Source organism: Haliotis rufescens, unplaced genomic scaffold, assembly GCF_023055435.1.
Source record: "Haliotis rufescens isolate VD_foot unplaced genomic scaffold, xgHalRufe1.0.p SCAF_73, whole genome shotgun sequence".
Classification (NCBI taxonomy): domain Eukaryota; kingdom Metazoa; phylum Mollusca; class Gastropoda; order Lepetellida; family Haliotidae; genus Haliotis; species Haliotis rufescens.
In genome coordinates, this window is record NW_025964365.1 from 298,144 (window position 1) to 312,884 (window position 14,741).

General features: G+C 43.5%; 1 protein-coding gene across 1 annotated transcript in view; it reads right to left on the reverse strand.

The window, feature by feature from the left end:
- Positions 1-4,808: 4,808 nt before the first annotated feature.
- Positions 4,809-14,741, reverse strand: part of LOC124121495 (xanthine dehydrogenase/oxidase-like) — a 52,250-nt gene continuing 42,317 nt past the window's right edge. The window contains exons 29-36 of the mRNA XM_048388537.1: positions 14,081-14,155; positions 13,435-13,487; positions 11,950-12,064; positions 10,095-10,181; positions 8,548-8,715; positions 7,840-8,007; positions 4,991-6,273; positions 4,809-4,823 (exon numbers count right to left, since the gene is read on the reverse strand). Of these exons, the coding sequence (XP_048244494.1) occupies positions 6,223-6,273; positions 7,840-8,007; positions 8,548-8,715; positions 10,095-10,181; positions 11,950-12,064; positions 13,435-13,487; positions 14,081-14,155 (717 nt within the window). The 3' untranslated portion in view covers positions 4,809-4,823; positions 4,991-6,222. The remainder of the gene's footprint in view (positions 4,824-4,990; positions 6,274-7,839; positions 8,008-8,547; positions 8,716-10,094; positions 10,182-11,949; positions 12,065-13,434; positions 13,488-14,080; positions 14,156-14,741) is intronic.

Below are 14,741 nucleotides of genomic sequence, written 5' to 3' on the forward strand. Positions count from 1 at the left end.
GAACACAAATGCCAGGCTTGTACAAACTTTCTGTGTAAAGATCATGTTTAGTTGCAAAGTAAATCTCATGTTTCATTTTTGAGAGGTCAAATAACAAAATACCAGATTCGTGTAACTAACCTACATTTGCTTATGACAATATTTGAAGCATAATGCTGTTTAAACTTCTTTTATACAGTAAACTACGGTTATAGCGAACACGCTTATAAAGAACTGACGGATATAACGAACTTACATTTTTGGTCCGACTATTTGCTGTAGTTATGCTGTATGTATGTTTATAACGAACTACGGTTATAACGAACTAAAATTGGTGGTCCTTTGAGTTCGTTATAACCGTAGTTTACTGTATACCAATCCGATTCAAACAATCATGGTAGAGTGAATGATATCCATACAGTTGAGTGAGTGAGTATGGTTTTACGCTGCTTTTAGCAATATTCCAGCACTATCACCAAGGGGGGAACCAGAAATGGGCTTCACACAAAGTACGCATGTCGGGATTTGAACCTGCGCAATGTTGTAAGAACAACAAAAGTATTGAGATAACAAATGATGGAAACTTAACAAGGCTTCCATTGTCTATTGCTAATCACCTAGCTATCAGTGCCAATTATCTGTTGGCTTCCCTTGTTAAGTTTCCACCTTTTGCTATCTTATTACTTTTGTTGTTCTTACATGTACATATATATGCTCTCTGCCTCTAGCATTCATTCATCTGATGAAGGAGTAAGAATATACTCCCAAACGTTGTGTTCCTCATAATAAAGAAGTTTACAACCATAAATTCTCTTCCTTACATATCCAGTTGATAGTTATTTTGCCCTTCAATACATACATAGTCCATGCATTCAATGTTAGAATCTATCTACAATACAGTTCATAATAATCATTAACATGAAATGCCTGCTGTTGTGTCCCTGCAGGACCTGCATATTGGACAGAAAAGTTGTCAGTGTTCACTTAAATTATTGAATGTTATGTGACTTAACGTTGTGATGTTCTAGCTTTAATCATTCCAATGCGTGCCAACCATCAACATTTGATAACAGTGCCATTTCAACTTGACTTATAAACCTATCACAGTGTTCCCCTATATTGCATTAGGTTCTTGACACCCTTTGGTAAACCTGGTAACCAGCTCATCTCCCAAGCCCAAGTTTTGAAGCGGTTCTCTTCCAAACCTAGGTTTTTAAATAGATCACTTCTGAACTTGCTTTGAAGTTTTACATTTCAATTGTAATACCTAGGTTTTACAATTAACGTTTCAAAAACTTGCCTCTTGATGTGAACACAATTCTGTTTGATGATTGGCTAAGAGTCACAATTCTTTTTTACATGAAAATTCCATGACGTGACTCGAACCTGCAACCCACATATCAGGTTAAGTTTTGTAACCCACTGAGCTCCCGAGGCAGGTAATGAGCAGTTGTTAAATTCATCATGTCATGACTCCAGCTAGTCCATGCTGCACATGGTTTTTCTCTCCCAAGCTTCAAGCGAATTTCTTTTGTACCTCGATATACTGTCTTGTTTACATGTCAATGGTTTCTTTTTTTTCTGGTATTTCTTGGATTTAGACGGTTCATAAATTGGATAAAACACGCCTCCTCGGTTTTGGTTGAAAATGTAAAACCTGCATAAGATGCGTGGCTGCCACTGCTTGATGTGGTAGTAAACAAGCTGTGTGTCGGCAATCAATACTGCACCGCCAAACAACCATGTATGGGTGAAAACGAGGGTTACATTTACAATGACAGTATTGAAAAACCTTGAGCTTGGGAAAGCCCTCAGGTTTTCCCTTCGCTCACGGTTTTACATCTTCAACCAAAACCGAGGAGGTGTGTTTTATCCTATACTTAATATGTACAAAGTGTCTTTTTCTAGTTTGCAAGAAAGTAACAATGGTACTAAAGAAGTAAAGGTACACAATACAAGAAAGTGTCTGATTTATCAAAGAAATGTGTGATTTTCATGCATTGTAACATAGAATGGCAGTCTTTGAATGCACCGTCTTTATCAGTTCTGAATAACATGAATCCCAAAGTCACAACTGAATGTTTTTATTTGACTGGTATACCATACAAGTGTTGTTGCTGAGGTAACATCAATCACTCGCCACAGGGGGCAGACAAAAGCCCTTGTGTATTAAAAGCCCTACAGTCAAAAGCCCACCCAGACATCATCCCTACCAAGATAAAAACCCTTATTTGTTAAGGAAACCATAAAAAGATGAAATGAGACATATTATGTTATTTTTCAACATTTAATCATAAACACAAATGTTGTGCCAACATCGATCATGTTTTTTTAAACATGTTTGAACATGAAGCCTATTTATTCTCTTTGACAGTGAGTGAGTGAGAATGGTTTTATGCTGCTTTTAGCAATATTCCAGCATAAACACAGCTGCAGACACCAGAAATGGGCCTCACACATTGTACCCATATCGGGAATCAAACCCGGGTCTTCGGCATGACAAGCGAACGCTTTAACCACTAGGCTACCTGACCACCCCGCTTTGACGGTGATGAATGTAGACATGTTGAATGTTTCCTTAACACATAAGGGTTTTTTATCCTTGTGGGGCTTTTATCTTAGTAGGGATTATATCTAGGTGGGCTTTTGAGCTATGGGACTTTTATCCACAGGGGCTTTTGTAAAGTGCCAGTGTTAATACATTTACTTTTCAATACATTTATGTATACAGTGCACAACAATTTAAAAATCCAATATATAAACTATCACATACTATACTGCATACAGTTCACAATAAGAATTAAACAAGTGGCCAATACATTTACTATCAGTTACCCTACTGTATACTGAGTAAGAGAAACTATACACCAGTGGTAAATACATGTACTATCTATTACTATACTGTAAACAGTACACATTATTGTTAACACCATGAGTTAACATAAAAGTAAAACACTTAGGAAAAGAAGACTCAAAAGTGAGTTTGGACTGTAATGATACACAATAAACAATAAACATTTGTAACTGCCAGAGAACAGTAAATCTGTGACACCACGAAAACAGTAAATCTGTGACACCACCAAAACAGTAAATCTGTGACACCACCAAAACAGTAAATCTGTGACACCACAAAAACAGTAAATCTGTGACACAATGAAAACAGTAAATCTGTGATACCACAAAAACAGTAAATCTGTGACACCACAAAAACAGTAAATCTGTGACACCACAAAAACAGTAAATCTGTGATACCACAAAAACAGTAAATCTGTGACACTATGCAAACAGTAAATCTAGAACATGTCAAAAACAAGAATAAGTAACTAGCCAAAATTAAATGAATTATTAAAAAAAAAAAAAATTTAAATGTAGCTAAAACAGATATATACTAAGTAAATGTATCATGAAAATGACAATCCAGGCACAAAAAAGTCACAATTCTTCGCACTGCTTTTATAATGGGCATCTGTTTTGAAAAAACAATTAAAGGACCAGACACACTAATGTGAATGGCAAACATCTAATGTTGTCATGTTGAGTCAGAAATAAATAAAACACATAACATGTGACGAAATATGCAGGATATATGATTGTACAGAAAACATTTTGGAGATAAACATACTGTGTTTTCAAAGTAGAGCTACGTTACCTGTAGGATTAACCACGCTTAATTGAATATGGATTTCAAATGTTAAATTCAGCGTGGTTAAAACTACAGGTAACCTAGCTCTACATTAGAAACACAGTATGCTTATCTCCATTCTACCATGATTTAATAAAACATGAGCTCTTTGGTGTTAGCAAATATATTGAGTGAAGCGGCAAGAGTTGAGTCCAGTGTTTTGAGTGGGTTGTCGATCTGAATTACAGCAACATGGACAACAGCTGGCAACAAAATATAGCGGTGTATATGCTCAAGCAGTTAGTTTATACCGTAATGATTCATTTAGAAAGCTAAGCAAGGTTGCAAGGCATTTATTCAAGACCGCACGTCACCATTATGATGTCATATCGCTCATTGTGATGCAAAAAATATGACATCACAGTCGTATATAGAAAAGCACCAAATAGCAAGCTCTCTGTTGACCCCAAAACTGAAAATACATTCTCTTTGTAGATTTGTCATGCTTTCTGCACAAATTATATTGCCACACATTCTTTGAATATGATAGCAACCGCAACTTTGCATTTTGTAACCTTTGATTGTAGATATAATTATATAAATGTGATTCTATGAATATTAGTTTCCACTGTGATGCGTCAGCCAAATCAGCTGTTTCAATCAGAGGAGGTTTATGGTGATTTGACCTCTGATTGACCTATCAGAATCAAATATTTTCCAACTTCATGATATAATCATATGTAATAAGTAATCATTGTTTTATGCTGTTGTAAATTGTTCCTGAATGCCATTCCCTGCTGCAACTCTAACACTGCAAGTGTCACATGATATACATTTACAAATGTGATGCCATGTTAGATAAAAAATACTATTAAATAGCTGACATAATCAGCCTCACAACCGTTTCTAGTTCTTTCAATAAACCCTGTGCCACAAAGTGATCACAGCATTCCAACTGTCTATGTTACGGGGTAAGACAGTCGTGGCGCTATTATGTGTGGAATGAGGTACTAATGGTCAATCTATGATTACGGGGTAAGACAGTCGTGGCGCTATTATGTGTGGAATGAGATACTAATGGTCAATCTATGATATCACCTCAATAACAAACATGACAAAACATGAACAGGGCTCACTAATACCCCTGACTTCAACTCCAACATATTTCTAAGTTCAAAACATGAAAAAAGCAATATTTTCTCTGAAAAACTTTGCACTGCACCTTTCTTATAGGTATAGAAACTGTATCCCCAATTGAAAAAGAATCCATGAAGTAGTTTTTAAGTTATATGTTGAAGTAAACAAGTGTTGAAGTAAACAAATATTCTAAGTTCAATACATGAAAAAAATCATATTTCGTTTCTGAAAACACACATATCAAAATTTAACTCTTCTATTAGTATGGAAACTGATCCCTAAATTTGTAAGGAATCCATGAAGTATTTTTTTTTTTATTATAGGTTGCACAAATGTTTCAGTAAACAAATTCCAAGTAAAAAAAAAGGAAAAAAGCTGTATTTTTTCAAAAAATCGTATGTAAATCAAACTTCGCACTGTATCTCGCCTATAGTATAAAAGTGTGAACCAAGCTTGAAAAGAATCTATGGAGTAGTTTTCAGGTAAAAGGTCACACACAAAGATGTCCTAGAAAGGGTGAGTGAGTGAGTATGGTTTTACGCCGCTTTTAGCAATAGTCCAGCAATATCACGGCGGGGGACACCAGAAATGGGCTTCACACATCGTACCCATGTCGGGAATCGAACCCGAGTCTTCGGGGTGACGAGCCAACGCTTTAACCACTAGGCTACCCGACCGCCCCTGTCCTAGAAAGGACAGACAGATGGACAGAATTTCTTGCTATAACTAGGTTAGGTCAGGGGTATAAAAATAGTTCTACCCAAAACAGGAAATGTAGACAAATGAGATTGGAAGGTTGGCTTTTCAGGTTCAATGTTCTTCTTGAGATTCAGAGTGTTTTTTCCCGGGATTTATAGACAACAAAGTGATCCTATAACAATGACTGTTGTAACTCAAATAGAAGAAATCTCTGTATAATGATGGAAATTCACAACTGTCTTCACCAGACTAAAACAAATGCAAGTCAAATGTGCATAAGGAGTTGTACAACTGTCTTTTACAGTGCTTGTGAAGATTCTTCTCACACTGACAGACAAACATGCTTGCAATGCCTCAAAGTTGTCACATATAAGTGCTTGTGGAGATTCTTCCCACACTGACAGACAGACATGCTTGCAATGCCTCAAAGTTGTCACATATAAGTGCTTGTGGAGATTCTTCCCACACTGACAGACAGACATGCTTGCAATGCCTCAAAGTTGTCACATATAAGTGCTTGTGGAGATTCTTCCCACACTGACAGACAGACATGCTTGCAATGCCTCAAAGTTGTCACATATAAGTGCTTGTGGAGATTCTTCCCACACTGACAGACAAACATGCTTGCAATGCCTCAAAGTTGTCACATATAAGTGCTTGTGGAGATTCTTCACAAACTTATAGATCAACACACATGTGCTTAAAAAGGTTTTTCAACTTCGTCACGGTCAATGACCTCGTCAAACGTGCTTATGGAGCTTCACTGCTGTCTTCTAGATCGACCCCTACAGGTCTACAAACCAGGGCGTATAACTGCCATCCTGGGCCTTGGGATACTGCAAGTATAAAGGAATTATGATCTCCACATAATTGTGAGGTGTGAAAAAAACAATTTGATCTGACATGTCATGGTACCTGAACTAGATAAAACACTCCTCAGTTATGCTTGGGACCAGAAACTGTTGAGAGGAGAACACCAGGAGCAAGATCTCAGGGCTTCGCCTCAGGGCTCCGTCTTCAGGGCTCCGTCATCAGGGCTCCATCCTCAGCGCTCTGTCATCAGGGCTCCGTCATCAGGGCTCCGTCCTCAGGGCTCTGTCCTTAGGGCTCCGTCAGGGATCCATCCTCTGTGCTCCATCCCCTATGCTCCATCCTCTGTGCTCCATCCTCAGGGCTCCATCCTCTGTGCTCCATCCTCTGTGCTCCATCATCTGTGCTCCATCCTCTGTGCTCCATCCTCTGTGCCACATCCTCTGTGCTCCATCCTCTGTGCTGCATCCTCTGTGCTCCATCCTCTGTGCTCCATCCTCTGTGCCACATCCTCTGTGCTCCATCCTCAGGGCTCCATCCTCTGTGCTCCATCCTCTGTGCTCCATCCTCTGTGCTCCATCCTCTGTGATCCATCCTCAGGGCTCCATCCTCTGTGCTCCATCCTCTGTGATCCATCCTCTGTGCTCCATCCTCAGGGCTCCATCCTCTGTGCCACAACCTCTGTGCTCCATCCTCTGTGCTCCATCCTCAGGGATCCATCCTCTGTGCTCCATCATCTGTGCTCCATCCTCAGGGCTCTGCCCTGAGGGCTCTGTCCTCAGGGCCCCGTCAGGGATCCATCCTCAGGGCTCCATCCTCTGTGCTCCATCCTCTGTGCTCCATCATCTGTGCTCCATCCTCTGTGCTCCATCCTCTGTGCCACATCCTCTGTGCTCCATCCTCTGTGCTGCATCCTCTGTGCTCCATCCTCTGTGCTCCATCCTCTGTGCCACATCCTCTGTGCTCCATCCTCAGGGCTCCATCCTCTGTGCTCCATCCTCTGTGCTCCATCCTCTGTGATCCATCCTCAGGGCTCCATCCTCTGTGCTCCATCCTCTGTGCTCCATCCTCTGTGCCCCATCCTCAGGGCTCCATCCTCTGTGCCACAACCTCTGTGCTCCATCCTCTGTGCTCCATCCTCAGGGATCCATCCTCTGTGCTCCATCATCTGTGCTCCATCCTCAGGGCTCTGCCCTGAGGGCTCTGTCCTCAGGGCCCCGTCAGGGATCCATCCTCTGTGCTCCATCCTCAGGGCTCTGTCCTCAGGGATCCATCCTCAGGGTCTTACTTTCCCTCACTTCACTTTTATCAGGGTCACAATCCCAAGCACAACCTCAGACTAATGTTTTATCCCATAATGAACAATACTGATCACCTGAATACAATGCATGAGCTGCATGCACTGGTCAAGAGTCGAGTTGTTTGTCCCGTATACAGAACTGGATATGACCTGCACCTCATCAAATATCCCTTGGCGAACTTTTATGGATAACATATTCTTTATTGTTTGTAACAATGTTTCAGGCTACTTCTTGCCCTTCATCCCTATCAAAGACTAGGCAAACACACATGAATATCAGGAGGCAACTCACATGTTGTGTAAATTCATCCTGACACGCCATCCGTATCCTGGCAGCGGAGGCTGGACTATCCAGTCGGAAGGATATACTCCTCCCAGCATCCCCTCTGGCAGACTTGATGGCATCTTTGATCGCAAAGAACACCGAGGATGCAAGGAACAGAGGTGGTTCACCAATAGCCTGGGGACAAACGCACAGTACATTTAGTGTAGTCTAGTAGTCAAGTATTGATGTGACAAGGTCAAATAAACAAAACCTACTTTAGCTTATGTAGTTATTACTGCCATTGAAGTCTTTAACTGGCATTAAGATAACCTTCAAAAAATTAAAATTGTTCATGTCAATTTTGTGATATATGGGACTCAACAAGTGGCCTCAGGGTGTAAAGGCTTTTGAGCTCATTCACTGTCACTAAACTTAGGTGTGGTAGCAACGTGGTTAAAATGTTCGGTTTAACTTGGGTTCGATTCCTAACATGGTTTCAATGTATGAAGCCCATTTCTAGCAACCCCACTATGATAATGCTTGATTTATTTTAAACATTTCAGCAAAGCATTAACTTTATTTTTCACAAGCATTGCATTCACATACAACCTTCAACAATATCATGTGGAAGGGATGCTGGTTGGCAGAGCTACCACTATTGCTGGAATACTGCTTAGAGTGACACTCACTCACTATTGACACATGTCACTCACAACATATGCATTTGCATGTCACCTTGGAGGAGTAGACTGCTCGCTGGTTGAGGCTGCCTCGTAGCAGGGACACGTTGAACTGTTCCGGAATGTTCCCGAGGGAGGGTATCTTGTAGTTGCCAGGCCCCTGGGTGATGAGCTGGCCCTTGGGGGACACCTTGTACTGCTCCAGCACCAGCATCCCGTAACCCTGGAAACCGTATCACTTTATGAGTGTCACAGTCAACCCTTGTGTCTGGACCCATGTGAAGCACTCCGTTAATCAGTGAAGATGCTAGTATTTACTGCTAGCTTGTTAGATGTGTGTGCATTAAGGAAGATAGAATATGCATATATATATATATATACTCTGAGTGAGCAGTGTTTTCAGTGAGTTTAAGTGATACTGAAGTCCTATTAGGCAAGACCTTTATTCCTTGGTTAACAGAATTATATTTTTAAACTTGGTATGTGGGTGGGAAATATTATCATTTTAAAAAAACTTAGGAGTAAGTTGCTATGTGTGCAGTATAAGTTTAACTTGTCCTGTTGTTAAAACTAAACTTTTGAATCGCAGTTTAACTTAAAACAGGATATTCAAAAGGTGTAGCCATGAACACACAAGTTTGAATTCAGTGGGAAAAAAGTGCTTTTCCAAAAAATATTTCCACTCTCTTGTGGGTTTTAGGGTCAATTAATAAAAATTCATGTCTTTCATCTTAAGACTTTTGACATCACAGACTAATCCTGCCTGACCAACTGACCACATAAACCACATAAACATTATATTTTATTGACATCCATGTACCATAATTCTCTGAGCATGTGGGTGTGAGTGAGTGAGTTTGGTTTAACGCCGCTTTTAGCAATATTCCAGCAATATCACGGCGGGGGACACCAGAAATGGGCTTCACACATTGTACCCATGTCGGGAATCGAACCCGCGTCTTCGGCGTGACGAGCGAACGCTTTAACCACTAGGCTACCCAACCGTCCCTGTGAGCATGTGGGACAGCCAAGGGTCAGTCATGAGTAGTCTAGTACACTGCTGTTACAGTTTTATAGGCAATGTCGTTGCTCAGATTAGCAGTTTAGTGTCATCCTTGATAATGAGGCGGTCGGGTAGCCTAGTGGTTAAAGCGTTCGCTCGTCACGCAGAAGACCCAGGTTCGATTCCCGACATGGGTACGATGTGTGAAGCCCATTTCTGGTGTCCCCCGCCATGTTATTGCTGGAATGTTGCAAAAAGCGGCGTAAAACAATACTCACTCACTTACTCACTCCTTGATAATGACAAGCTGGCATGACGGTACAGCCTGGATTCAAAACATTGCTGACACTTGCTATGTATTTATGTCGACTATACCCTGATCTAGTGTTTATATTGAGGATCAGCCTTTGTCAAAGGCATGTCATTTAGGTTGTGATTTTGAGGGTTGAGGTTGGGCATCGGCCTATATCCAGTCCAGTCCGCCATTGCCCAGTAATAGACTGTGACTTTAAATACTACAGACTATTGCCCTGTTATTGTCATTCAAATGTAAACGTTACATGTAAGCAGTATTTGCTTGTAAAGTTCTGACTACTAACCTGGACAAAAGCCCCTTCAATCTGCCCTATGTCAATGGCAGGGTTCAGGCTGCTCCCAACATCCATGACAATGTCTGTTCGCAACACCTGAAAGTGAACATCTTTGTTGAACAAAGGCCTTCATTATTATTCAATGCAAGAATATTCCACCAGTCCACCTCGACCTGAAAACATACCTCTTCAAATCCCACCTCCCTCTGTCCCACTTCCTCCTGTACCACCCTGACAGCCCCACCTCCCTCTGTCCCACCCTGACAGCCCCACCTCCCTCTGGCCCATCCTGACAGCCCCACCTCCCTCTGTCCCACCCTCACAGCCCCACCTCCCTCTGTCCCACCCTCACAGCCCCACCTCCCTCTGTCCCACCCTCACAACCCCACCTCCCTCTGTCCCACCTCCCTCTGTCCCACCCTCACAGCCCCACCTCCTCCTGTCCCACCCTCACAACCCCACCTCCCTCTGTCCCACCTCACAGCCCCACCTCCCTGTCCCATCTCCCTCTGTCCCACTCTCAAAGCCCCACTTCCCTCTGTCCCACCCTCACAGCCCCACCTCCCTTTCCCATCTATCTCTGTCCCACCTCACAGCCCCACCTCCCTGTCCCATCTCCCTCTGTCCCACCCTCACAGCCCCACCTCCCTGTCCCATCTCCCTCTGTCCCACTCTCACAGCCCCACCTCCTTCTGTCCCACCCTCACAGCCCTCTGCCCCATCCTCACAGCCCCACCTCCTTCTGCCCCATCCTCACAGCCCCACCTCCCTCTGTCCCACCCTCACAACCCCAGCCCCCTCTGTCCCACCCTCACAGCCCCACCTCCCTGTCCCATCTCCCTCTGTCCCACCCTCACAGCCCCACCTCCCTGTCCCATCTCCCTCTGTCCCACTCTCACAGCCCCACCTCCCTGTCCCACCCTCACAACCCCAGCCCCCTCTGTCCCACCCTCACAACCCCAGCCCCCTCTGTCCCACCCTCACAGCCCCACCTCCCTGTCCCATCTCCCTCTGTCCCACCCTTACAGCCCCACCTCCCTCTGTCCCACCCTCACAACCCCAGCCCCTTCTGTCCCACCCTCACAGCCCCACCTCCCTGTCCCATCTCCCTCTGTCCCACTCTCACAGCCCCACCTCCTTCTGTCCCACCCTCACAGCCCCACCTCCCTGTCCCATCTCCCTCTGTCCCACTCTCAAAGCCCCACTTCCCTCTGTCCAACCCTCACAGCCCCACCTCCTTCTGTCCCACCTCACAGCCCCACCTCCCTGTCCCATCTCCCTCTGTCCCACTCTCAAAGCCCCACTTCTCTCTGTCCCACCCTCACAGCCCCACCTCCCTGTCCCATCTCCCTCTGTCCCATTCTCACAGCCCCACCTCCTTCTGTCCCACCCTCACAGCCCCACCTCCCTGTCCCATCTCCCTCTGTCCCACTCTCACAGCCCCACCTCCTTCTGTCCCACCCTCACAGCCCCACCTCCCTCTGTCCCACCTCCCTGTCCCATCTCCCTCTGTCCCACTCTCACAGCCCCACCTCCTTCTGTCCCACCCTCACAGCCCCACCTCCCTGTCCCATCTCCCTCTGTCCCACTCTCAAAGCCCCACTTCTCTCTGTCCAACCCTCACAGCCCTCTGCCCCACCCTCACAGCCCCACCTCCCTCTGCCCCACCTCCCTGTCCCATCTCCCTCTGTCCCACTCTCACAGCCCCACCTCCTTCTGTCCCACCCTCACAGCCCCACCTCCCTGTCCCATCTCCCTCTGTCCCACTCTCAAAGCCCCACTTCTCTCTGTCCAACCCTCACAGCCCTCTGCCCCATCCTCACAGCCCCACCTCCCTCTGCCCCACCCTCACAGCCCCACCTACCTGGTGGTCCCCTGTCAGACAGTCCACCTCCACCTCGGAACACGCCACCCCGAACGTGTAGTATCCAAACGGGTTGCCCACGCTCTTCCCCCAGTCAAACCACAGATCAGGGGTTCTAGGGAAGAATGGTCATGGACAGTTCATATCAGATCAAATTCTCTCATAATATAATATCTGTTGATGAGTTTCATCTTATCCTCAGACCTGATGGACATATCGTCCTAAACATCCTAAATCATCAACATTATCAGCTAGAGATTAAGAACAAATGTCCACAGGAAGGATGACAGATTGCATTACCAAGAACGAAAGTGTCACCAATTCGGATGGCTTCCTATCATAAACACTATCGCATTTGCATTACTTATCCACAATGACTTTGTTAATCCATAATCCAAGCAATTGTTCCTTTTTATACATTGATATCATGAACATCAATCTACGCAATTGGGATACAACAACATGCATCAACCAAGTCAGCGAGCCTGATCACCCGATCCCGTCGCCTCTTACGGCAAGTATTGGTTGCTGCAGACCTATTCAAACCCAGATCTTCATGGGTCAAATCAGGCACCCACTTACCTAGGCTGGTCATAAGAGGCCACCCAGTGGATCGGGAGGTCAGGCTCAGATACTTGGTGGATTGTGTGTCATTGTGCCAAGACAGCATTAATTGTTGCTCACAATATCATTTTCTGGATTGTATGGTCCAGACTCGATTAATGTAAATCTTGAACGCGGGTGTGAATTAAATGCGAAAAAGTGTTTTTTGCTCGCATTATTAAACATCGCATTTATATCAACAATAAGACATTTTTGGTAGCAGAAATACCAACTTAGACATACGCTGAAAACAAACAACTATGTATTCCACATCACTGTTTATTGAGCAGTACTTGTAACAAGTATATAAACAATGCCATTCAAACACTAATTACATCCTGTGAATTGTCACTGCTGGGGTCAAGACAAGAGTTCTACTCTCTTCTGTCATCACTGATCACACCTGCAAGTCCAGACAGACACCACCAACGCAACACGGTGTCTTTGTTCTTTGCGACTGCGTCAAAGGCCGACACAAGCCAGCATGCATGTATTGTTTTAGCGGAAGTACTCTACTCAGCGCTAATAAGCAGTGCTATTTGGTGTGTGATTGGATTAATGTAAGGTTGGATTAAGGTAAGGATTCTCCTGTAAACCTGACAGAGGACATTTTCTTTTTATATAAATCCACTGATGCTTGAGAGGAGGGGGGTGTCGCATTCATATTAAGTCACATTTTTTACTAGGGGCCAGCGATCGCATTCTTTTGGAGATGCATATATTTCGTGATTTACAGTATTTACAGGCCACCATCGTATAGCTGGAGATGTTGCTGAATGCTTCATTAAACAACAACAACATTTCACAGGCCAATAGAGTGAAAGGGGCTGTTTAGTAATACAGCTTATGAGACAGCAGTAAACGTGTATTTCATTGACCCACCTGTAGAAGCCTGTAGCTGAGAGGCTGATTCGCTTCATGTAGGCCGCCTTGATCTGCAGCACCGAGGGACACAATATATGAACACAGCAGTGTTAGGAATCAGTTGGGAGAATATCATCCAACACTGGCAATACAGAGCTACAGATAGCTGCATATTGAGTAAAACATGCACAAAAACTTGCCATCACCCAATAACCGTGAGTTACTTGTGTACAAATATGCATGAAAATATCAAATTATTATTATGATCCATTGTCATTTTTTTCTAAACTTAAGAATCGTATTAGATAAATCATGATAAACATCCTTGATTGATTGCATAATGAAGTATTTGCTAAACAGGATTGACTTTTTTAACCAGAAAATAACATAACATTTTTTTTTCTCCACAATCAATTATGGTGGACACTTACAATCGATAGAGGGTAACCAAACAATCAATCATATATAAACATGGTGGGACTTCACTAAAAGAGACAATATTAATAACAAGCTCTACTTTTGACTTCAACTTTCTGCAGTTCAATGTGTGGTTGTAACTTCACAGCATCACACTCTTTTGGACAATTTTACAATCATTTTTAGCTGTTTAAATGTCAGTTGTCATATCACAGGAATTAGTTACGTGTTTAAAGTCAAATCTCACCCAGTCCTCCCATGATCCCTTGGGGTTTTCTGTCATCACGGGGTCAAGTCGATCTATCAACTCTTTACATGCATTCTGAAAACAACACAGAATTATTGTAGTTTGTGAAACATTACATCAAATATGTCAAACTCTCTAAACATGTTACAGTCCCTTCTGTTTAATGCTGAATATTCCAGCTATATGACAGCGGTCTGTAAATAATCGAGTCTGGACAAGACAATCCAGTAATTGACATCAGGATCATGTTTCTACATGATTGGGATATAATGACATGCTCCAACCAAGTCAGTGAGACTGACCACTCAATCGTGTTTAGTCGCCTCATGGTTGCAGAAGACCAATTCTTACCCAGATCTCCACAAGGAGAGAACAGTATTACAGTAATATCATTTTATAATTGTGTGTCATTGTATTGGAGGTCGTTGACATTTTCCCTATGCTGAAACTCATAATCATGGGCTGTTGCTGAAGGACCAAGAGTGGGTGGGTGGGTGTGTCGGCTGTCGGGCGGGCGGGCGTGCTTTTGCCAGGGCTCGGTAAAAAAGGAATTTCCAATCGGACTCTTGAGACCTACAGCAGTGGTTGGCCTCGTCTCAGTCCTTGTTCAAGGCACATAACTCAAAAGGGAGAACACAGCTGTTACATTTAACCTGTGCCC